The sequence below is a fragment of the Hibiscus syriacus genome, unplaced genomic scaffold, assembly GCF_006381635.1.
Source record: "Hibiscus syriacus cultivar Baekdansim isolate YM2019G1 unplaced genomic scaffold, ASM638163v2 tig00110584_pilon, whole genome shotgun sequence".
Lineage (NCBI taxonomy): Eukaryota > Viridiplantae > Streptophyta > Magnoliopsida > Malvales > Malvaceae > Hibiscus > Hibiscus syriacus.
The window spans coordinates 2,577,170-2,603,661 of NW_024062792.1; the positions used below are offsets into that span (position 1 = coordinate 2,577,170).

The following is a 26,492-nucleotide window of genomic DNA, read 5'->3' on the forward strand; positions in this document are numbered from 1 at the left end:
TGGACACTTATTTTTGTATTAAGACTTTATGAAATTTTAACTTTGATTCAAAAAATACAAAGATAATGAAAGAAAAATATTGAGATTTAAAATGATTAAATTAATTAATAAGAACTAAATTTATAATTTGTGTAGGCTTAATAAAAAATATCTTAACTATACTCTTTTGTGTTTGAATTTTTTTAGGTCAATGTAGTTACTTAAAGTTACTAATGTTATTAGTTTAAATGTCCGATATGTGACAAACGTTAAAAATACAACTAAAAATTAATCAACCAATTAGTATTTGATACACGACTTAATTTTCAATTTCTTTTAGTTCTTTTATTTTTTTAAAATTAAATTTCATGATTTTTTAAAAGTCTTAATTTTCTTATTTTCAAAAAGAAAAATTCTAAAATTCTTCAAAATATCACTAACGTCAAAAGTAATTCTGTCATCGATCATTATTACTTTCGACGATCACCCATTCTACCGCTTATCAGCATGCAATCCGAAATGGGGTTTAAAATCAATCATTTTCTATGATTGGCATTAAGAAAGGGGTATTTGCAATAAAATTCTAATCCCAACGGCTGTTTTTAGCAAAAAAAAATTAAAATCAATCGTGGGGTATTTTCTATGAAATTCCAATCTCAACGACTCTTTCTAACGCTCAATTTTATTGCGCGTAGTTGGTGCACTACAGAAGCAAGTCGGCGATATGAGTGTTAGGGATTTAGTAGTTGGGTATTTTGGATTTAAGATTTAAATTTAGAAATTTATAGAATTAGAGTGACGCTAAAGGATGGTTGATAGTGGTGTAAAGATCTATAATCCTTAATTAATTATTAGGGATTATCATACTTACACAAGTACAAAGAGTAGCATATTTCAAATCAAATAGGAACATACTAAAGTTTTATAATCCTTAATTAATTATGAACATGTACACATTAAGTATAAAGATCTATAATCCTTAATTAATTATTAGGGATTATCATAATGAAATTGTTATTTTATCCTTTAACTTATTGACTTTATTTGGAAGGAATTTCATGGTTTTTTATTTAGTATCTGAATTTTTAAAGTTTTTATCTCTTTTATTTCTCTTATAATAAGTTTTGTAGGTTATATCTTTAAGCTTTGATTTTATAAGACTATGATATAGCAATATTTAAGATAAAATTTTCATATTTATTTTCTAAAGAAAATTCGATATCGAAAATGAATTTGGGTTTAGAATGAAATTGAAGATTGTGTTGTAAGTTTTAAAAGTTGAGAGACCTAAATGCAAGCGCCTGAAAAGTTCAGTGACCATATTACAAACGTACTAATGGCAGTGTAACGTCGGAGACCATATTACAAATGGAATAAATATTAGAGGACTGTATTACAAATTTTAAAAATTTAAAGACCAAAATAAAAATTTTAAAAAACTTCAATGACCATTACTATACCTTACCCTAATATTTATGACCCCTATTTTACTTCTCCTTTGCTAACAAAATATAAACCCTAGCTGAAAAAAAAAAACAAATCGCAGGGAAAGATGGATCTTTAGTAGATTTCCCTCAGATCTCTTCCTATTAACTTATTTTATTTGGATCGGATTCGGTTGGCTTTAGAAAATAAGGAAGGCGATGTCGACCCCGGCAAGGAAGAGGCTAATGAGAGACTTCAAGAGGCTACAACAGGATCCACCTGCTGGTATTAGTGGGGCTCCTCAAGATAATAATATCATGCTTTGGAACGCTGTCATTTTTGGGTATTTCTCAATTTTCGTCATTCCTTCTCTTTTTATTGTTATATTTTAATTACTGGGGTTTTCGACATTTTTGCAGACCCGACGATACTCCGTGGGATGGAGGTAACACGTCTTTTTTGTTTTCTTTTATTTGAATTCATGGGTTTTTAGTTTAATTTGTTGGGATGTTGATATTTTCTTATGGGATTTTGTCGGAGTTTTGAAATTTGAGCTGTCAATTATGTTGTATTTTTGGGTTTTTGGTGAAGTTAATAAAACTGTACGATTTTGTTGTTCCAGTTCTCGCTGATTGAATCATTTTCCATACAATATGAAATGCTCTGTATTTTTTTTGCATGCTTTCTTTAATCAATAAGCAGTTATACTTGATTCAAGCACGCGTGATTTTGTTTTGAGTTGGTGGAGATGGAGTGCTGTTGAATTTTGGATCAATCTGTTTTGTCGTTGATGAACTGTTTTTAGTTTATGGCTCTAGCGTTTATATTTTGTATGTTCTTCTGTTGTGTTTTGTTGATGTTCATGAGTCCTGATGATTATTGTCAATTGACCATTGGTTTTGGCCATAATAACAATTGCATTATCTTACTTTTCTCTTCCATTTTCATCGTCCGCCATTTCTTTGACCATTATAATGTGTAGAATTAATGACTCGTGTTCAATGAATTGCCTGGTTATTGGGATTTTGGGGGATTTTTGGCCCTTGTTTCAGGGAATTAATGCTATACCTTGCTCGGGTTTAATGGGGTAAGGGTAGTAGCGTCAGTCTCAATAAAAGTGATTGTTCATTTTGGTTTTCAGTTCCCTCCTGCCCCCTGAAAAAATGTTTTCAGTTGTATTTTCTTGAGCTTTGATGAGATTTGTAATGGAAATTTAATAAATGAAAATTATGAGTTATCAGTGAGCTTTGACACCATAGTCATTGATATCTGAGATTTCTTCCATCTAATTACTGGATACACTTTTTCACCACCTAACTGATACTTTATTGTCATGTTTTTAGCATAATAAATTCTTTTTTATTTCTCATGTAACATGAGCATTTTCTTGAAATTTCTCAGGTACGTTCAAGTTAACTTTGCAATTTACAGAGGATTATCCAAATGAGCCTCCAACTGTCCATTTCGTCTCACGAATGTTTCATCCAAATAGTATGTATCATTGATTTTAATTGTAGTCTAATGTTCTAATATTCCTGTTTTTGCTTCATTTTCCTTAAAATGATCGGTTTTGGGTTGATCAGTCTATGCAGATGGCAGTATTTGTTTGGATATTTTACAAAACCAGTGGAGTCCTATTTATGATGTTGCAGCTATACTCACCTCTATCCAGGTGTGGCATTTTATTCCATTTTAGCCTTTTCTTTTCTTTCTTCATCAATGGCTTCACCAAAATCATGGCATTCATGGTTTGCTGAATTTAAAATGAGTTATCCATGTCTTTACATGAGTGATTGTTTTCCTTGGTGAATCTGTTTTCCTGCAACAAAACATGTGGCTTTTTCTTAAGTTGAGTCTATCACATCACAACCTTCAATAACAATGAGCATACTTCTCATTGATATTTCAGTCACCAGGATTACCTTCTTAAAGCATATCCTTATGAGAACCCTTTACTTGAATATATTTCAGTTAGTAATATTAATGTGTACTGTACAAGCCATTCATGTATTGCTGGTGTGTTTGCATTCAGTGTTTATGTTTATTTGGCCAATCAGTATTTGTATTTAATAAAAAAGAAAACAGGTCAGAAAAAAGAAATTGACACACACTGACATGCAGTACATGGATATTTTTCTCACAACATAGATATTTGACAAACATAAACAGTTTCTAAAGCCAATGATTGGACTCCATAATTGAACCATGAAATTGTGTATATCAAACTTTTGTAAAACAAAGATATTTGAACGGACTGCAGTGGTTATGAGGATATTGCAAAATAAACTGAAAATAGAGGATGACACGCGTGGTTGAGATACATGCTGCATAAACAAGCTCTATGTGTATGTATTATGATCCAATGGTAGGCCAGCTTGAAAATGAGCAACCTGTCATATTCCTCACCTTTAGCTTTTGTCCTTTTCTTCTTTTTAGCTGCCTTGTTGTTTTTGTCCATGCAGAGAAGTTATTAAGTAGTCAGTGTCAAATTTGTTTTCATAGGTAAAATTGTCTCTGTTCTTTAGCAAAGTTCTTTTCTAGGGTGGACCACAATTAAGGGATGGCGGGTTTCTTCTTGTATGTGTGAAAATTTCCTATCTGTATGACAAAGTCTATAAAACAGGAGTTTTATAAATCTAAGTGAAAAAGGTTTTTGTGTTTCAAATATTTTTCTATAACTAGATAATTGGGGAAGAGGTTGGAGAACTTTGAATTAAACTTTTTTTCTATCGACTCTTCTTCATTTTCTAATCAATGGAAGTAAAATTCATAATGTTGAAAAAGGTTTCCTATTTGTTATGCTTCACATTGAAGGGAAATACGGAAGAGTGCACCGAAAACAGTTGACAATGAGACAGGACACTAAACAAGGAAGATTTTGTAAATAAATAAATCTAAGGTATATCCATAGAAGCCAGTTTCTAGAATGATTGTTAATGTCAGAAACAAGTAAAGTAGTTACATATTGTGGGAACGATGTTTTTGCATATCATCTTCGACTGAACATGGAAATAACGGATTTCCTTTCTCCATTGGAATTTATCGATTCTCTTAACCTTTCTCTTCTTTTTTCGTTTCCCTTGGTTGATGAGTACCTCTAGTACCATACACTGGCATCTTAATCATTATTCTCAAAACTACATGGAAACATTTTCATCCATAATATGAATTGTGCAAAAGGAGGCAAGCACATGTCTCTTTTAAACCATGGTTCAACAGTTTCAGTAGGCAGTCAAGACTACACATTTTGGTTGAATTACTTATGGCATCATATGAGCATCGAGTTTAATCCTTTTTATGGCTGTGAAGAGATCTAAGATGTTTGCTGCTGCTCACCTTTAATGTGAAAGTGGGCTCTAGGACAGCCTTGGTTGCATATTAACTGGTTCTTTTTAATTATCATTATATGGTTGATTATATTAGTTTGCATTGCTCAAAAGCTTGGAAATGTGAATCTCAGCTTCTCAATTAAGGCAGACTAAACAATGTAATGACAATGCTGTGCTTTTTCTAGTCTCTACTTTGTGATCCAAACCCAAACTCTCCAGCAAACTCCGAAGCTGCTCGAATGTTTAGTGAGAATAAGCGGGAGTACAACAGAAGAGTCCGTGAAATTGTGGAGCAGAGCTGGACTGCTGACTAAGTGCAGTGTTGGAGATTGTAAGCTGGCATCATTCCATGAAAAATGCCGAGGGTGGTGGTGTTAGCAGAACTCAAAAGACTGCTCTAGCTTCCTGTTTTGGGAATGAAGTACTATAGTCTGTTTTAGTTTGGTTGATGATTTCTTTGAATTGGGTTTGATTTTCTGCTTCTCAAACAACTCCGGGTTTTTATTTTTACTGGTTTCTAATTTCTTGATGTTGAATCCTATTCCTTGAGCTTATAATGTAACTGTGTCAATGTCGTGTATTTGAGTTATCTATTTTCTGGTACTAATGTTGCTGGCAAAATACGACTGTTTGCTCCTAAAAGCCCAAATTGGAGGAGCAATTCGTTGTAATAGAATTTGTAAGATTATCAAACAATATGAATTGCTGCTTGCGTGGAACCCTTGTTTCTTTTTTAAAATTTTACCTCCCATTTCATTTCTTTTCCAACTCTCAAGTATTATACATGAAGGATTAAATAGTATTTTAATCTATGTGGTTGTAATTTATTTTCCCTTTCAAATCTTATAATTTAGCCAAAATATAAATATGACATGTGTCACTTAATGAGTATAGTGTAATGTCAGAATATTAGGTATTTATTTTTAGAGAAAGACTAGTTAGACGGAACCTAGATCACATTGGGTGTTAATGTCTACAACCAAATGACATTCTCTTCCAACTACCTCGGGAAGATCTATTTATATAGCATCAACATCTAACCCAACTAGTCTACTCTCCTATAGTACTCAGGACGTGTCTGGTTCACAGAATATCGGAGTGATGTTTAACTAGCATTTATAATGCCCTTACACTTGTTTGGATATATCCGAAATTTTTTTATACAACTAGACGATTTTCGTACACAAGTAACTCAGGCGTTCTCATCGTTTTTCGAATGTCAAACAAAGGCATAAGCCTTATGAAATCTTACCTCATAATGTTCTTATGTAATACACAAAACTTATTCAATGTTCTACTTACAAGCTTTTAATATTAAGGTTTCAAGCCCTTAGACCTCTGACTTGAGTCCCTACACGAAATAAGGTTTTCAACCAATATCGATTTGATGGTATCGACACTTGACCATGTAGTATTAGTGTCAACACTTGACCGTGTAGTATTAGTATTGACCCTTGAGTATCGATACTCTCCTTAGGTATCGATACCACTTTTGCTTTTGATATTTTTGAAATAAACTTCCAGTATCGATACCTTAGGTGGAGTATTAGTACTATCCTCTCAAGGTATCAATATTGTCCTGAGTATCGGTATCAATTTTATATTCGATGTTTGGAGAAATTACCTTACTATCAATACCCTTAGTTAAAGTATCAATATTATCCTCTTATGGTATCGATACTACCCCGAGTACCGATATCAATTTTGGATGCTAGAACTTAAAAACCATCCCTAATATCGATACTCTACCTTTGGTATCGATACTTGATAACAAAGTAACAATACTACCTAAACAAAATCCATGAGTTTTGCCTCTCAGACAAATAATATTGGTATTATTCTTCTAGTATTGATACCCCAAAACAAGAAAACCCTCATAAGGCCCTCAAACTTTATTTAAGTCTTATGTATGTTCAAAGGGGTCATAATAGGTCATTTTTATGCATGAACAACATCAAAGACATCTCATCCCTTCCATGAACACAAATGTACCCATAATGTCTCATGCACTCATAAAGCAAACTACACATGTTGATCTACAAACATTATGAAAGAGTTATAGGTGTGTTACCTTACTACTAGTTGTTGGAATCACAATCATAAGTTTACCCAAGGACCATATTTTCCTTACCTTTTTTTTGGAGCTTTCACCCATCCCTTTCACTAATCACAAGAAGAAATAGGTTGTTAACTTATCTAAAGTTTTAGGAGAAATGGAAACATGATTTCCAAACATTAAAAGCATACTAGAACTACCCTTAGGATCTAAAGCTCAAAACCCCTCTAAAATCCTCACTATGGATAAACCCTAAGATTAAGGGCTTAAATGAGAGCTCTATAGGAGTAGATTATGATTCTTACCTTCACAATACCAGACTAAGAATTTTGGATAATCAAGTTCTTACCTTTGGCAAACTTACAAGAGGAATAAATGGGAGAAAGAAGAGGAAAAAAAGACAAACATGGTGAAAAAGATGAGGAATGTAACTCAACCTTTCCTTTATTTTCCCCAGATGACATCACAAAATTTAAATGGAAATCATATTTATAAGAACATAATAGGTTAATTACTCATTTGGCGCTTCCTCTTTTGCCCCTAATTCAAAAATCCCCTTTTATGGCTATTTGGACTCAACTCTCATTTAATCAAGCCTAATCTTAGTCCAATGGTGTCAATTATCTTATAATTATCTCGAGGCCCACTCAGGTCAACCTAAAATTACTAACCTGTAAATCGGGTTGTTTTAATTCTCCCTTCCTAAGAAGAAACTTCATCCTCAAAATTTATCTAAATAGAAAAAAATATGGATATTACAACTGCATAGTCTCATTAGGCTCCAAAGTTGCCTCATCGGCAACATGATTCCTCCATGGGACTTTCACTAAGGAAATCTGCTTGTTCCTCAAAACTTTGACATATTAAGCCAAAATCCTCAACGGTTCCTCCTTGTACGACAAGTCCTTACTCAGCTTGATCTACTCTATCAGAATAATGTGGGAAAAGGATGAATGGAATCCTCTAAGAATCATCACATGAAACACATTGTGGATGCACTTCATCTCTAGCGATAAAGCTACATGGTAAGATATTGTTTCAACCCTCTTAAGTACCTTATGAGGTGTGAGGCCAACTTTCATTTTCATCCAAAATGAAGTACATTCTTCCATTGCGACACCTTGAGAAATACTTTGTCACCTATCGTGAACTCAATATCCTTACGCTTCAAGGCTACATATGATCCATATTTTCCAAAAGCCTATCTTAATTGGCCTTGAATCAAACAAACCTTCTCTTCTGCCTCTTGAATAAAATTAGGACCGACTACTTTTCTCTTACTAAGCTCTATCAAACATAACAGAGTCCTACATTTTCGCTCATACAAAGCCTCGTATGGAGTCATCTGATTACTAAACTAGTACTTGTTGTTGTAGGAAAATGTTATCAACGAAAGATGATCCTCCCTACTAATGAAGAAGTCAATGATGCAATATCAAAGAATGTGTTTGAAGATCTGGATCACTCGCTCAGACTGACCACTAGTCCGAGAGTGAAAAAGTATGTTGAAGTATAATCGCATACCCAATGTCTCATGAAGTGCTCTCCAAAACCTCAAAGTGAAACACGAATCTCTATCAGAAATGATCGAAGTCAACACTCTATGAAGATTTTCTATCTCCTGAATGTACAAATGATCCAACCTCTCTAAGGTGAAATCCATCCTATCGGAAGAAAATGAGTCGATTTGATCAAACAATCCGCTACTACCCAAACAATGTCATATTTCTACTACATCATCGGTAACCCAATCACAAATTCTATAGTCACCCTATCCCACTTCCACTGAGGAATATAGATAGGTCAAAGAAAACTCAAAAGAATCTAATGTTCCACCTTAACTTGTTGACAAGCTAAACACCTAGACACGAACTTGTACATCTCCCTTTTCATGCCTGAACACCAATACAACTGTCAAAGATCCTGGTACATATTGTTACCACAAGGATAAACTAAGTACAAAATACAATGTACCTCATGAAGAATCTTTTTCCTGAATTATTAATCGATTAGGACGCATAAACGACCTCGAACGTATAATACATTACTATTTCTAAACTCAAAGCCATAACTCGGTGAACCTACTATATTCTATAACTCAAGAGATCATTGGTCCTTTGTAGTTCTCTTACTTCCTAAACCAACTCTAGTTCTTCATGCAACTCGTCCAATAATCTGTCATCATTGGTCATACTTAATTGTGCAAACATTATTCACAAAGTCAAAATTGATTTACGACTTAGGGTGTCTGCTACCACGTTCACTTTTTTTGGATAATAGTTTATAACACAACCATATTCTTTCAAAAACTCTACCCAACGGCATTGTTGTAAGTTTAATTTCTTCTGGGTAAGTAAGTACTTGAGACTCTTGTGATCGATGAACATATAACACTTCTCCTCGAACAGATAGCGCCTCCTAATCTTTAAGGTAAAAACCACAATGGTAAGCTTTAAATCATGAGTACGATAGTTGCGTTCATATAATTTAAGTTGTCGGAACGTATAAGTAACCACCCTATTTTCTTGCATCAAGATACATCCCAAACCATCCAGCGAAACATCATTGAACATGATATAATTATTATCGGACTATGGTTGAGTCAACATGGGGGCTTGAGTTAAGATTTTATTTAACTACTAAAAAATATGTTAGCACCTCTCATTCCAAGTAAATAGAACTCTCTTTTGAAGTAACTTAGTCATCGGGGACATAATTATAGAAAACCCCTTGAAAAACAAGGTTAGAATCTGATAAGCCCTAGAAAACTACACACCTTAGATATATTCTTTGGTAGTTCCTACTCGATCATAGCTTGAATATTTTAAGGGTCTACTTGAATGCCTTCTGTAGTCGCAATATGACCCAAGAAAGATACGTAACTCACACTAACTAAACTTAGCATACAATTAGCACTCTCGAAACGTCTAAAGAATAATACAAAGGTGGTGATCGTGATCCTTCTTTAACTGTGAGTACATAAGAATTTTATTGATGAAAAACTAATACCAACTAATCAAGATATGAGTGGAAGATTCAGTTCATTAGATCCATAAACAATGCCAAAGCCTTTGGTGAGTCTGAACGACATCACCCAAAAACTCATAATGACCATAACAACTTCTAAAATATGTCTTTGCAATATTTGAATCCTTCACTTTAAGCTAATAATAAATCAACCTTAAGTTGATCTTAGAGAACACTCTATGTCATTGGAGCTGGTGAAACAAATTATCGATCATCAGGAGTATATATTGTTTCTTTATAGTTAATTTATTTAAGTGGCACTAGTTAATGTACCACTTTATTGACATGTCCTTATTTCTCATGAATAACACTGGTGCTCCTCACGATGATATGCTCGGTCGGATGAATCCTCACTCTAATAATTCCTAAATTTAAGCCTTAAGCTTTTTCTACTTTACCGATGCCATGCAAAAGGGAGCAATAGACATCGAAGCTAATCTTGGCATAACCTTGAGGTCAAACTCTAGTTATTATTTAGAGACAACCGTGACAACTCCTATGGAAAAATGTCGAAAAAGTCTCTTACTACCCTAATATCATTGAGTGTCAGACTCAAAACTCAAGTATCTACCATGTAGGCTAAGAATGCCTCGCAACCCCGACTTATCAATCTATGAGCCTCTAAGGAAAAACAATTTTGGAGGTACAAATAAGCTTCTCACCATCCATCAATATCTTGGTATCATCTATTTTTTTGAAGTTTGAGATGTCTAGTTGTACATCTTATAATAACATCATGATTTGATAAATAATACATTCCTAATATCACATCGAACTCTTAAAATGGTTGCTCTATCAAATCAACTAGAAAGATTTGACCTTGGATCTCAATTGAGCACATATGATAGACCTTGTTTATCAAGACATCTAGCCCTAAAGGACTTGAGACTCGGACCTTAAACTTAAGGTATTTGGTTGGAATACTCATATCTTGGACAATCTCACAACATATATAACAATGAGTAGACCCTAAATCTACTAAAGTAATAATATGAGTATCAAACATTATAAATATATCTGATAGGACATCAACTTCCGCACATTCCTCCTACTCGTCATTGTATACTACCTCGAGGTAACTCTAACCTCAAGTACAACTATTGATCTAATAGTGCCTTTAATTTATTGCCTTAGTGTAGAGCCACCCCCTCTATAGAAGGATCTTCAACCCTATAAACTAATTGAGTCAATCATTAAGAAGTTAACGATGCCATACTCTTGACCTCTAGATAGTTACTAATTAAGTGCTTAAGTGACCCATAGCCATAATATGCTTTGAAAATCTAATGGCACTTGCTTAAATACATCTTATTGTACTGCCTACACGTAGGGGCTACATGATCCTAGTTGATCCATCAGTGCTTGCCATAGAGGATGAAACCAAAGGTCTCTTACAGGCCTTCGACCCCTGATTGGGGGTGTAAATGAAAAGAGCGTTCAGAGAATTATTCGTGAACCGTTAGACAATGTGCGTTTATGTTCGTTTGTTTAGCTAAATAAAAGAGTATGAACAAAATTTTGTTGGGACCGTCGGCGCACCCCATGGCGCAGCGGAAACAAAACTCGATGGTCTCGCCAGTGATCCAAGTACGTAAAACCAAAATCGGGAGGAAGTAATGCAAATACTTACAGCGGGTTCCTTGAAAAATAGTAAGGACAGCAGTGAATACTGGTGGTGTAGATCGGTTCGAATCATAAACCTCCACGAAATCACGTCTCGGCCTCTGCTAAGTTCACCCGGTTAAGAGAAATATTTGTTTTCCACAAAACTATTTTTGAGAGAAAACGGCTGAAGGTTTATGCGTGTGTGTTAAAAATGGTTGCTAGACCTAACACACCCTTTTATATTCATTACCCTAACATCTTAGGGTTTTTTAATGTTATTTCAAATTAATAAAATATTATTTAATTAATTCAATTAAATATACATTAAAGACTTATAATCTGAATTACAATCTTTAATGTTTATTTTAAAAAACTTATTTAATTATTCCGAATTATATATACCAATTAAAAGAGTTGTAATCTAAATTACATTCTTTTATGCTTACTTATTATATTCGGGATAATTAAAATCGTACATATATCAAATATACATATCTTAACTCTAGATATATTTTAGTAACATACAACAAATTGTACATTTTTGCTCATTTCAATCCTAGGGTGTGACCCTGTAGGTTCTTTTAACGTTAGTAGTAATTATTAGAACAATTCTAATATTACATACAATGAGTGACATCTAGCAATATATCATTGTAACCTAAGTTACAAGAAATTATGATTCGACATATCATCTTCGTGATTAACTCTTTTATGTATTACATCCATTTGTCCTTTATATCTATAATATGCACAAGTCTTAGAATAGTCACACTTGTATAGCCCATCTATTGTTTCTTGATATCTAGAGTAGACTATAATTAACAAATAATTTATGATATCACATATCAACATATTCGAGCATGGCCATGCATTTCTAGTCTCACTCAATCAAGTGGCCTGTGATATCTTTCCTATTATATAGGAAGGACAAATCCTATCTTAACCATATACACCCCACTACATATATCGAAATATATTCAATAACAATCTTTATAGTGCAACTAGTTACGGAGCATGTTTAACTGTATCAAAACATACAACAATATATGTTGGGATGAAATTGATCTCAAGTCTGAGGTTCATACATATAGTCATCACCATGAGCCATGTTATGACCGTTACATAATAATCCAAGACATATGCTCATGGTGGGTCAATCCAATAAATTCTTCTCTAACAGTATAATCATGTATCAATTCTGACATCTCTATGTCAATGACAACTCCTTGTCTTGAATCAATAACATGTTAGTCTTAAGCGTATTATTATTGTCCATGCCCGTAAGAACACTTACTATGGATATTTTAATAATGTTATTATATGAACTTTATTATATTTCAGTTTATATTAAACACAGACACATAACTGAAAATAATAGTGGCAATGCGTTTATTCAATAAAATCAGTAAATAAATATATTATTACAATCATCATATGATTGGTCTTTGGGCATACTCTAACAATCTCCCACTAGCACTAAGACCAATCACTCACATATCTAATATCGAGTGACTCAGTGTGACGATCATGCCTCTGCTGTGTAAGAGGCTTCATCAAGGGATCATCAATGTTTTCATCCATGTGTACTCTGCATATTTCCACATCTCTTGGATCTATGATCTCTCGAATGAGATGAAAGTGCCTAAGAATATGTTTGGATCGTTGATGAGATCTGGGTTCCTTTACTTGTGCAATGGCTCCATTATTGTCACAACGGAGTTCTACAACATCTGATATGCTGGGAACAACCCCTAATTCCAATATAAACTTCTTGATCCAAATAACCTATTTTGATGCTTCACTGGCTGCAATGTATTCAGCCTCTGTTCTAGAATCAACTACTATGTCTTGCTTCGAACTTTTCCAATTCACAACACCTCCATTAAGACAAAACACAAAACCCGATTGCGATCGTGAGTCATCATTGTTACTTTGGAAGCTGACATCAGTATAACCTTTTATACAAAGCTCTTCCTCCCCTCCATAGACAATAAATTTATCCTTATTTCATTTTAAGTAGTTAAGGATATTATTAACCGCAACCCAATGATTTTCACCAGGGTTCGCTTGATACCGACTCGTCATGCTTAAAGCATACGATACATCTGGTCGAGTACATATCATGGCATACACGATAGAACCAATAGTCAAAGCATATGGAATCTTATTTATCTGTTCTCTTTCTTGTTGAGTTGAAGAATACATTTCCTTCGAAAGAGAAATGCCATGTCTCATAGGCAAAAATCCTTTCTTGGATTCTTCCATACTGAACATTTTCATCACTTTATCTATACATATACTTTGACTCAGACCTAGAAGTCGTCTTGATCTATCTCTATAGATCTTAACTCCTAAGATATACGCTGCCTCAACCAAATATTTCATAGAAAAACAACTACCTAACCAAGTCTTAACAGACTGTAAAGTAGGTATATCATTTCCTATGATGAGTATTTCATCTACATACAAGATTAGGAAAGAAACAATTCTCCCACTAGCCTTCTTATAATCACAAGGCTCATCTTCATTTCTGATAAAACCAAAATCTTTGATTGCATCATTAAAATGAAGATTCCAGCTTTGAGAAGCTTGCTTTAGTACATAAATATACCTCTGTAGTTTACAAACCTTTCCAGCATTTCCTGGAATGACAAAACCTTCTAGTTGTGTCATATACACATCCTCTTCAAGTATTCCATTAAAGAAATCCGTTTTGACGTCCATTTGCCAGATTTCATAATCATGGAATGCATCTATTGCGAGTAAGATCTGGATGGACTTAAACATACCTCCAGGGGAGAATGTTTCGTCATAGTCTACGCCATGAACTTGTCGAAAGCCTTTAGTGACTAATCGCCCCTTGTATGTTTGTACATTACCATCCATGTCGGTTTTCTTCTGGAAAACCCATTTACACCCTTTAGGTTTGACCCCTTCAGGTGGTTCAACCAAAGTCCATACTTGGTTTACTAACATGGAATCCATCTCAGATCTCATGGCTTCAAGCCATTTGTCAAAGTCTGGGCTAGACACTGCCTCTTGATAAGTCATGGTCTCATCTTGATCCATAAGAAGAACATCTCCATGTGTCGTAACGAGAAATCCAAATCTCTCAGGTGCACGACGTTCTCTTGTGGCTATGTAGTGGTTTTGTTTCTAAATATGTTGAATGCTCCTCAACAACTTGTGAAACATGCTCAACTTCAGGTTCATTTATATGTTGTTCTTGAACTTCTCCAAGTTCAATATTTCTACCCTTCCATTTCTTTAAGAGAAATTCTCTTTCGAGAAAAACTTCTGTTCAAGAAACAAACACTTTGTTCTCCTTAGGGTTGAAGAAATAGTATCCCTTAGTTTCTTTTGGATATCCAACAAATATACACTTATGAGATTTAGGTTCGAGCTTTGTAGACATCTGATGTTTTATAAAAGCTTCACAACCCTAAATCTTCATAAAAGACATACTGAGACATTTCCCAGTCCATATCTCGTATGGTGTCTTTTGAACCGATTTAGATGGAACACGATTTAGTGTGAAATCGGCTATTTCAAGTGCATGTCCTAAAAAAGAAGTCGGAAGATCACTATGACTCATCATTGATCGAACCATGTCTAATAGTGTTCAATTCCTTCTTTCAGAAACTCCATTCCACTGTGGTGTACTAGGTGGTGTAAGCTGTGAGACAATCCCAAATTCTTTTAGGAGTTCATCAAACTCTATGCTTAAGTATTCTCCACCTTGATCTGATTGAAGTGCCTTAATACTCTTGCCTAATTGATTTTGTACTTCATTTTTAATTTCTTTAAACTTTTCAAGGGCTTCATATTTATGGCGCATAAGATAAATATACACATGTCGACTGAAGTCATCGGTGAAAGTAATGAAGTAATGGAATTCACCTCTGGCTTGTGTATTCACTGGTCCAAATACATCACTATGTATTTACCCCCAATAAATCACTTGCTCGCTCACCTTTACTATTAAAAGGAGCTTTAGTCATTTTCCCCAACAAGCAAGATTCACATACATCATATTGTTAAAAAAAATGAATCTAAGAATCCATCTTTATGGAGTTTTGATATATGTTTCTCACTTATATGGCCTTAACGACAATGCCAAAGATAAGTTTGATTCAAGTCATTTATTTTTTATCTCTTAGTATTTATGTTATAAATAGTGTTTTCTTGATCCAAAATATAGAGACCATTAACCAATTATGTTGAACCATAAAAAACACTATCGAGATAAAAAGAACAACAATTATTATTAATAATAATCTCAAAACCAATCTTGTCCAAACAAGAAATAAAAATAATGTTCTTAGTCAAACTAGGCACATAATAACAATCCTCTAAATTTAAATCAAGTACACTAGGCAAAGATAAAACATATGTCCCTATAGCTAATTCAACAACTATTGCTCCATTTCTCACTCGTAGGTCCACGTCTCCTTTAGCCATATTCCTTCTCTTTTGTAGTCCCTGTACAGAAGTACAAATATGAGAACCACAACCAGTATCTAATACCCAAGTAGTAGATGTTGACAAATTAACATCAATAACATAAATACCTGAAACAAACGCTGTTTGCTTTTGTCTTCTTGACCTCCTCAAGGTAAATAGGGCAGTTTCTCTTCCAGTGTCTGGTCTTATCGCAATGGAAACATTTTCCTTCCTTGCTAACTCCCCCTTTGGGTTTTAATGTATTTTTCCTTTTTCGTTTGGTCTTACCATTTCCCTTAGACTTTGCCACTACCTTTTTATTTCCCTTTCCTTTGTCCTTGTGGACCATCAGAATGGGCTTAGGTCCAATCTTTTTCATGTTACTTTCAGCAGTTCGTAACATGCCAAGTAACTGTGGCAAAGTCTTGTTAATTTCATTAATGTTGAAATTAAGGAAAAATTGGCTAAAGCTATATGGAAACGATTGCATGATAACATCGGTAGCCAATTCATTTTTGAGAGGAAATCTCAGCTTTTCCAACATTTGGATGTAGCCCATCATCTTGATGACATGAGCTCTTACAGGAGTTCCCTATGCCATTTTGCATTGAAATAGAGCTTTAGAGGTCTCATATCTCTCTTGATGTGCTTGCCCTTCATATATTTCTTTGAGATTTTGAATCATCTCATATGCAACCATGTCCTCATGTTGTTTCTGAAGATCAGGAGTCATAGTGGCAAGCATTAGACATCCAACATCTAACATATCATCCATATGTTTCTTGAATTTGTCTTTGTCAGCTTTTGAAGCATTAGCTGCAACTTCATCAGGAATAGGTTCCTCAATGACATATTCCTTCCTTTCCTGTTTGAGAACAATTCTCAAATTACGAAACCAGTCAAGGAAGTTTATGTCATTAAGTTTATCATTCTCAAGGAGTTATCGCAGTGATAAAGTGTTGTTTACCATTATATCTACAACAATGGAAATATTAAAGTAAGTAAATTTACCGTATTAAAATTTATAAATAGGACTTTATTTATAAATTACTCCCACTATTTTATTCAAAATTAAAAAAAAACCTCTCTGTTTTAATTTCGGAAAAATTCAACGAAAATTTTTCTAGTGGGTGAGGATCCATAATACATCAATTTCCTAAATCAGCTTTGACTTTTCTTTTAGGATAATGATTATGTAGGTAAGTAACACTTTACTAGTTACATCTCACGTAACTCCTCATTTTGGTGAACAACTTTTGTTCAAGTCATCTCATGACTTATCCAAATATTTAACCTCTAGGTTTCTAATCCTATTAGAATAACCTAGCTAAGTTATTACCAATATTTCAACCGGTGAATATCACTTGCTTATTCTTCGCGTTTAACCAAGATATATTTATGTGCCAATGCTTTGGAAAAGCCAACACAATAACGATCGAAGCCTTAACGAGGGTAAATATTGAACGATTAAGTTAACTTAGATTATAAAGAGGGATTTGCGTAATTATCTCATCATTGTTCGTTTTAATATTAGGCCCTTATTGATCTTATCAATATTCATTCTTATTTTATCATTTGATGCATTGCATACATAACCAATATAGCAATAAATAAGATGCAATGGTTATATCCCAAAATAATGACTAAGGTGGCCCATCCCAAGCCTATGGGAGAACCAAGAACCCTAAAGCCTAAGACTACTCTCTAGGTATCTTCTCGCCATTCTTATGCTCCTTGTGAATCTTAATAGGTTTACAATTTTAAAAAAAAACTCGTTTTACATACGAGGGAGTAAGATGAGAAGAGAAATATAACAGAGATATAGAAAGGCATGGCTCGCAGACCGTATTTCAAATCAAACCATTATAAAATGAACAAGGGCTATAACCATGCAAGTCAAACATCGTGCAAAATGAACATATCATATATATATACGTTCTCACGCCTTTGTTAAAAAAAATTAATATGGGCCTTCAATTTGTACCGCGACGGCCGGTGGGATTTTTTTGAAAAATAGTACTTCCGTTTCTATAGAAAAACCTCACGATTTGATAACACTTATCAATAGAATCGTGCTTTTGGGATTTTCAATCCCGAAGGTTTTTCTGCATTGGAACAACCTTTGTTCTATTGCCAAATGTGATCTGCTATCGCATTCCCATGGATCATCATGTCAACAATTGACATATAGATTTCGTAAAATCCTTGCAGTAACAAATAGATAGAAAAATAGATTAATAAAATTAACATATTAATCATCGCAATTATCGATTCAAACAATGATATCATGCATATTTGTCGAAAACGATAAAACTAGAACATGAATCTCATACATATCACATCATCCAATAATTTAACCTGAATTTGGATCGTACAAGTCTGGTACCACTGTTGGGACCGCCGGCTCACCCCATGGCGCAACGAAAACAAAACTCGATGGTCTCACTAGCAATCCAAGTACGAAAAATCGAAATCGGGAGGAAGGGATGCGAATACTTACAGTGGGTTCCTTGAAAAATAACAAGGACATCAATGCATACTGGTGGTGTAGATCGGTTTGAATTATTAGCCTCCACGAAATCACGTCTCAACCTCTACTCAGTTCACCCGATTGAGAGCAATATTTGTTTTTCCTAAAACTGTTTTTGAGAGAAAACGGCTGAAGGTTTATATGTGTGTGTTAAAAACGGCTGCTAGACCTAACACACACTTTTATAACCATTACCCTAACATCTTAGGGTTTTTAAAGTTATTTTGAATTAATAAATAAAATATTATTTAATTAATTAAATTAAATATACAATAAAGACTTATAATCTGAATTATATTCTTTAATGTTTATTTAAAGAACTTATTTAATTATTCTGAATTATATATACCAATTAAAAGAGTTGTAATCTAAATTACATTATTTTAATGCTTACTTACTATATTAGGGATAATTAAAATCATATGTATATCAAATATACATATCTTAACTCTAGATATATTTTAGTAACATACAACAAATTGTACATTTTTTCTCATTTCATCACACCCTGTAGGTTCTTGTAATGTTAGTAGTAATTATTAGAACAATTCTAATATTACATATAATGAGTGACATCTAGCAATATATCATTGTAACCTAAGTTACAAGAAATTTTGATTCGACATATCATCTTCGTGATTAACTCTTTTATGTATTACATACTTTTGTCCTTTATATCTAAAATGGGCACAAGTATTAGAATAGTCACACTTGTATAACCCATCTATTGTTTCTTGATATCTAGAGTATACTATAATTAATGAATAATTTATGATATCACATATCAACTTATTCGAGCATGGCCATGCATTTATAGTCTCACTCAATCAAGTGGCCCGTGATATATTTCCTATTATATAGGAAGGACAAATCCTATCTTAACCATATACACCCCACTACATATATCAAAATATATTCAATAACAGTCTTTATAGTGCAACCAATTATGGAGCATGTTTAACTGTATCAAAACATACAACAATATATGTTGGGATGACATTGATCTCAAGTCTGAGGATTATACATATAGTCATCACCATGAGCAATGTTATGACCGTTACATAATAATCCAAGACATATGCTAATGGTGGGTCAATCCAATACATTCTTCTTTAACAATATAATCATGTATCAATTCTGACGTCTCTATGTCAATGACAACTCCTTGTCATGAATCAATAACATGTTAGTCTTAAGCGTATTATTATTGTCCATGTCCATAATAATACTTGACTATGGATATTTTAATAATGTTATTATATGGACTTTATTATATTTCAGTTTATGTTAAACACAAACACATAACTGAAAATAATAGTGACAATGCCTTTATTCAATAAAAGCGGAAAATAAATATATTATTACAATCATCATATGGTTGGTCTTTGGGCATACTCTAACAAATTTTTATGGTCATTTAATAATGAACGAACACGAAAAGAAGTGTGTTTTTTTTTGTTCATGAACAATATTATTTATGAGCTCGTTTATAAGCTCATCTCGTTTATCATCTTATTTATTTATGTTCATGAACAAGTTCGTTTACCCATTTTTCCTTTTCATTTTTTTAAATTTTAAATATTGATGATGGTAGTGAATAAATTGAACACATGATAAAAATTAAAAGTTAAATTGTGAATTATGTTTAAGCATTGCGTAATTTTACTATTTTTCTTTTGCTTTAAATGGTAAAACTAAAAAATTGAACATATAAACGAAGACTAAACAAACATTAAATGAATATGTTCGTGAACATATAAAGGAGCATGTTCACGAACATTAAGCCAACATGTTTGTGAATAATAAATAAATGAACACGAGCACTTTCAAAAATAAATAAAAAAACACGAACATGAACACCTTTAAAAATAAACAAACGAACATGAGCATAACCTTGTTTGTTCATGTTCGAATCATTCATACCCCTACCATTGATGGACTTCTTCAGAGTCTAGGATAAACTTATAATTGATATCCTCGACAAGTGAGGTACAAATCTCATCATTACCCTCATGACTAAGAGTGAGATCGTTAGTCATACCCTAAGAGATTCAAGAAAAAGAGATGAGTTATTATAACCATTCTAGACATGAAATTTCTTAACACACTAGTGGCATATACATCATTAACACTTATTACTCTAACATGTAGGTCTTAGGAAAGATTGAACTTGGAGTTATAATGCCACTAAATGTTACACCCAAATTTTAATTTGACTCAAACTTGGAGGATCCAAGTGTTAAACGGAACCACCAAGGTGGCTAACCATTTTTTCTTGAAAACATCATTTACACACAACAACAAATCTCATAGTTTAAAACATAAGTATATTGTAAGTTTATAAAAGTGGGAAGTTCCCAATAATACATCCTAAATTATAAGAGTTTATCAATATAGATTTACAACTCGAATAGACATAAGTTTTATGAAAATACATCCTCACTAAATACTCGAGACATACTCTGATAACTTGATCAAGTTTGGAATCCACATTCTAATGATGACCTCTTTGAACTAGAACCTAAGAACCTGTGCACGATGACAAATTCTGAATGTTGAGGTCACAAGCTTAGTGCCACGTAAATAGCTATACTATACTACATGTATTCACCATATGAGTATGTTAGCCGATATAGTCATGAATAAATGTTGCATCAAGAATATAAACATAATTAAGCATCATAGTATAGTTCAGGGTCACATCAGCATCACATAACTCACACCCTTATTTGCTTACGAAGAGGTACCTTAGATGAGACTTGGGTCACATAGAATCAGTTTCTACATGCAAATGACACTATATTCCAAGTACCTTGGAGAAGATCTGGGTCACGTAACATTAGCATCTAACCCAAATAATCTACTCCTATAAAATAATTGGAACGTGTCTAGGTCACGGAGTATCAGAGAGACATCCAACTAGTATTTATAGTGTTTTTACACTTAGTTTGATATACCCGAATATTCCTCATATAAATAGATGATTATCGTACACGATTAAATCGAGTGTACTCATCGTTTTCTGAGTGTTAAACAAAGACATAAGTCTTATAGATTCTTATCTCATAACATTCATATGTAATGCACATAATTTATTCAATGTTCCATTTGCAAGATTTTAATATTAAAGTTTTATGCCCTTAGACCCTTTACTCGATTCTCTACGTGAAATATGGTTTTTAGCATATTTTTGTATGATGGTCTCAATACTCAACCCTACATTATTGGTATTGGCCCTCGAGTATTAATATCCTCCTTAGGCATCGATACCATTTTTATAATACCCCAAATATCGGGATAGTGACTATAATGAAATGATTTAAAATTTGGAGGATTAAATAAATGGTAAAGTACAAGAAATGAATTGGGAAAATTGTGTTTAAGACCTATTAGTAAGAATGAAAGAATGAAAGGAATTTTGGTCCTTTAGAGGGAATTGGATTTAAAAGTTTATTTTATTATGGATATTTAAGAATAGGAAAAAGGGAAAGTTGGATAAGTTATCTTCTTCTTCTTCTTCTTCCCATCCCGTGATCTCCCCTATAGCCAAAGGTAAGATTTCTTCAAGTTAGTTTTTCCTTTAGTTTATGGGTTAGTTTTGAAACCTTAAGTGTTATAGAGGCTTAAGGAAAGTTCAAGGATGATTAAAACTAAGTTGTTAGTGAATTATTTGAGATTTAATAAAATGGGTTTTTGAGGATATGATGAAATATAAGTTTTTATTGAGGTTTGCAAGTAAATTTGACTTGTCAAAGAAGTAAATGAGAGATTAGAAGGCTTGGATGTGTTTAAAAATATCTATGAAAAAGTAGTGTGATTCTTAGTTTGGAGTGTTCTTTAGAGATTTTAGATGTTATAGGAAGATTAATGAAGGAAATTTAGTAGGGTTAGTGATGATGAGTTTAATGGTATTGTTGGAGGTAAAAAGTAAAAGAATTAAAAGAAATTTGGGTAAAAATCTAAATGAAAAATGAAAAATCTAGGTAAGGGTATCGGTACTAGAAGAACAATATCGATATTATAGGTTTAAATTTGAGGAAATATAATGAACAATATCGATACTGATACAATTAGTATCGATACTAAGAGGAATGTATCAATACTGTGGATTCCAGAATGCAAAAATAATATCGATACTGAAGGGAGTATCGGTACCATAGTATAGAAGTATTGATACCATAGTCGGGGTACCGATACTATTGAGCCTGTAATTTTTAGATAGGATGAATTTTTATAGAAATTGAAAATAATAGTACTTTGAGTATTATTAAAAGTATAAAAGTTAGAAAGTATACTAACATTTGTATGGTATGTGTAATTAATGGATGCTTGTGTAGATCGTAACCAAGATCATGAGTCAAGCAAGAAAAAGGGCAAGGATAAAGTTACCGAAAAGTCGAACATCATTACAACATACTAGTGAGGCATATCAAGTGAGTGCATTTGTTATACTTCTATGAAATGAGGAGACTTGCGACGAGTCAACCTCGAATATTTTGATAAAACATGTTTTATAGTTCTTTGATATGTTTTCATAATATTTATGGGAATGATATTATGAATAAGTTTTAGAGTATGAAATGCTCTAAAATCAATAGATGAAAGTTGATATTGCTAAATGGTTATCGATATTGAAGAAATAAATGTTTAAATATGTGAATTTGTCTTAAAAGCCCATTGTATGTGCATTGAGAGTCATAGGTGCATTTTTACATACTTCGTGTATGATGGTATAGATCGATTTTGTTAAATAAATAACGGTACATTTTTGTATTAGTACTATGTATACTTTTGGCACTATATGTACAATCATGGTATTCATAATGAGTTTGTGAATTATGATTTCAATATACAATTATGTATATAAGTTATCGATCGATTTTGTTTAATGCATAACGGTGTATTTTCGGCACTAAATGTGCAACTCATGGTATTCATAATGTGTTTATGAATGACCATTTTGGCACTATGTGTGCAATCCATGAAATTCATAATAAGTTTGTGAATTTCCATTTCGACACTTCGGTGCAATGCATGTACCTTGTATTCTCATTTGACATACATTAGCCAAAATAAAGGATAATTGGAAACAAATACTGATAGATATGTATGCTGAGCATACTAAACGGTTTCGATAAATATGTGAAGAAAACTTGGGTTACCAGAATAGTTTAATTATTCTTATGAATTATACGATTTAGTTCGTATTTTGATAGTCATGATGTTCTTGTGCATGAATTTTACATCAGTTATATTTTTATATCTCACTAAGTAAATACTTAGCATATGTTGATTTCACGCGTAGGTATTAGCAAAAACTAGACGAGTAAGGAGTGCATTAGAGATCATCAATCCAAGGTTGACTCATCAATAAATTTAGGACAATTGTGTATACTTTTGATAATTATATGGCATGTATTGGACTTATAAAAATGCTCTGAGATGTATTTGTCTTACGGTTATTGTAATATGTTATAACCATAAGATTTATTTCATCTAATGAAAGTTAACAAGCTTTTACTTTTATTACACTAAAATGTTTTATTAATGGAACAAAATTTTATGGATTTACAAATAAAGAAATATTTTTAAAAAGTCATGTGACATCTAAACCAGGTTTATTTGACTTTAAAAGAAAGGATTAGATGCCACTAAGATTTTCAAGGTTACTGATATGGTGTCATTAGAGTTTGATTGATGTCACTCTTTACTAACTTGAGTGTTATTATTATGTAAGTCATATTAGATGTCAGAATCTTCGAACTCACGAAGAGTGACTGAACAATAAATTAGAGAAGGATCGGGTAGCGAAAGCTGTGAGGCTAATAGTGAGCATCCGATTCCATGTAAAAAGGCTAGTGTGCATGCACATCAGGGTATACCTGTGCCTGAGTTTGGAGTTTTTATGCAAGCTCTCAATGCCATTTTGACTCGGTTCTAACCTCTTCTGCCTCCCCCTTATCCTCTAGTACTGAGGATGTAGATTTCGAAAGAGCTGAAAAGTTTGGGAGCTCCCGAGTTCTAGAGAGAAGAGGATGAAGGTCCTATAGAGGATGATTTATGGCTAAATGATGTTATGATAATGCTTGAAAGTCTTCACAGCTCGGATTCTAAAAATTTGGGAGGAGTTGTATCTTTACTTCAAGGATCAACTCGAGTGTGGTGGTCAAATACTACGATGTATGCACCACCGGAGAAAATGACCTAGCAGTTCTTTCAGGAGGAATTTAAGAACAAGTACATTGGTGAGAAGTTTAGATGGGCGATGCTGCTGAAGTTCCATAATTTGTGTTAACTTCCTAAAAAGGCTACTTTTAAAGCCTTTTTCACTTAAGTTATTGTTTGTTTAAAGGCTCATTTTAGTCATTTTAGGATCATGTAGTTGCATATAGTTGTATTTGTGGTGGTTGTGCTATTTTATTTCTTAATGGTGCTGTTTGAGGGAAAGGTGCAGTTTGTCTATGGTGTGCAGGGAATAGCAAGAAAAGGGATTCTTTGGGAAGTACTGTCGCGGCATCAGACGTTGCTAAAGCAGATTGAAATGACTTGACATTTATGGCGCAGAAAAAGACAAAAAGATATTTCTGCATAAGGACAGCTGGCACTGGACAGCTCTCTCTGCACGTGAAGGACTGCTGTAACCGCCTGCTAGACCTGCCAAAGGACCACTGCCACTTGGAGGATAAGGTTCATGCACAACATGTGATTCTAGGGGTATGAGGGGTATTTTGCACCCAACAACCTCATCATTACCCCTAGATATTTTTATTATATATGACACCTCATGGGAGAGAAGAAAAAGGAGAGAGAGCACACGCATAGAGCAGAAAAAATCACATTTTTATTTCTTCTTCCTTGGGATATTCCTCCATTGATAAAGCTCCAAGGAGTGGCAAGCTAGGCGCCGGAAGGAGCTAGCAAGCTAGGCGCCGGAAGGAGCTAGCAAGCTAGGTGGTTCGTGGTGGCCGAGAGGAGACCTCCGGTGGCGCGTCGAAGGCTTCTTCTCACTTCCCTTTTGCTGCTATTTTTCTATTAATTTGTGGGTTATTAGAACGAATATTTTCATGACTTTGTGTTTGGATATTTCGAACCCCACCATGAACTAACTTATTTGGTGGTGGTTGGTTGAACGATTGTTTAAACTTTATTTTTTAGGGTATATTTAAGTTTATTTTGGGTTCTTTATTTGCTTTGCTTATGAATGCTTCACCATCTAGGCTTGTAAGAGGCATGGAAATGTCCATCTCTTAGATGAAGGTTAGGTATTCGGAAGAATCCTAAGCTAAAAATACTTGTAAGTATTCGGAAGAAACGCAAGATATGATCCTCATAAGCAATGGGTTATGGTATTTTCAAGGGGCTTTGAACCGGCCTAGGAATATTATAACTTAATCCCTTAGATCTCGGAAGAGACTAGGATAGGATTTCAACGACTAAAAAGGGTGTCTTTATCAATAGGGTAGGCTATCCAACAACGTTGAGTGAGAGCAGATGCCTTGGCATCCTATTCTGTTAGGTTCTTTTGAACATCTTAGGAAAGCCCTGTCGAGTAAGTAAAGACAAGATAGCTTACATATACTTGAGAAATAAGTTTAGCAACCTTAGACCAATCCTTATCATTCATTTCATTGGAAGCTTGTCACGTGAGGATTATTTTCTTCTTATTTTATTTTTTATTTTTTACTGTCTTTACCATTTCTCATTGCTTCAACATTTCACCATACTCAACATTAAACATCCATCATTACCACTGTATTTCCATTTGCTACACCATCACACCATCAATCCGCATCCACCAGCATACACATATCCATTGCCGTGACATTTGTATATATCAAGACTAACTATACTTAGATAGAATATTGCATTGCTTTGGTTAGACTTTTGTGATTTCACCCAATCCCTGTGGAGACGATACTCACTCATCATTATATTACTTGAGCGACTGTGTATACTTGCACATTATTTGCGTATATTTTATAGTACTCACAACACGCGAACAAGTTTTTGGCGCCGTTGCCGGGGATTGGCAGCCTGAAGTTATTTAGTTTTCCCATAGCATTTTATTTTGTTTTGCATTTTTATTTTTGTATAGTTT

The 26,492-nt window shown here is 33.6% G+C and overlaps 1 protein-coding gene across 1 annotated transcript; it reads left to right on the top strand.

Annotated features, from left to right (window-relative positions):
* Positions 1-1,511: 1,511 nt before the first annotated feature.
* On the top strand, positions 1,512-5,213 carry LOC120133642 (ubiquitin-conjugating enzyme E2 2-like). Its single transcript, XM_039150187.1, has 5 exons — positions 1,512-1,747; positions 1,824-1,849; positions 2,806-2,895; positions 2,988-3,076; positions 4,919-5,213. The coding sequence occupies exons 1-5, from the start codon at positions 1,623-1,625 to the stop codon at positions 5,045-5,047; spliced, it is 459 nt and encodes a 152-aa protein (XP_039006118.1). The 5' UTR covers positions 1,512-1,622; the 3' UTR covers positions 5,048-5,213.
* Positions 5,214-26,492: the final 21,279 nt, after the last annotated feature.

Bases quoted from the DNA above. Each gene is read 5' to 3' on its own strand.
- LOC120133642 (XM_039150187.1), top strand. From the start codon at position 1,623: ATGTCGACCCCGGCAAGGAAGAGGCTAATGAGAGACTTCAAGAGGCTA. The intron at 1,748-1,823 runs GTATTTCTCAAT...ACATTTTTGCAG, and splicing joins TGGAACGCTGTCATTTTTGG to ACCCGACGATACTCCGTGGG. The intron at 2,896-2,987 runs GTATGTATCATT...TGGGTTGATCAG, and splicing joins ACGAATGTTTCATCCAAATA to TCTATGCAGATGGCAGTATT.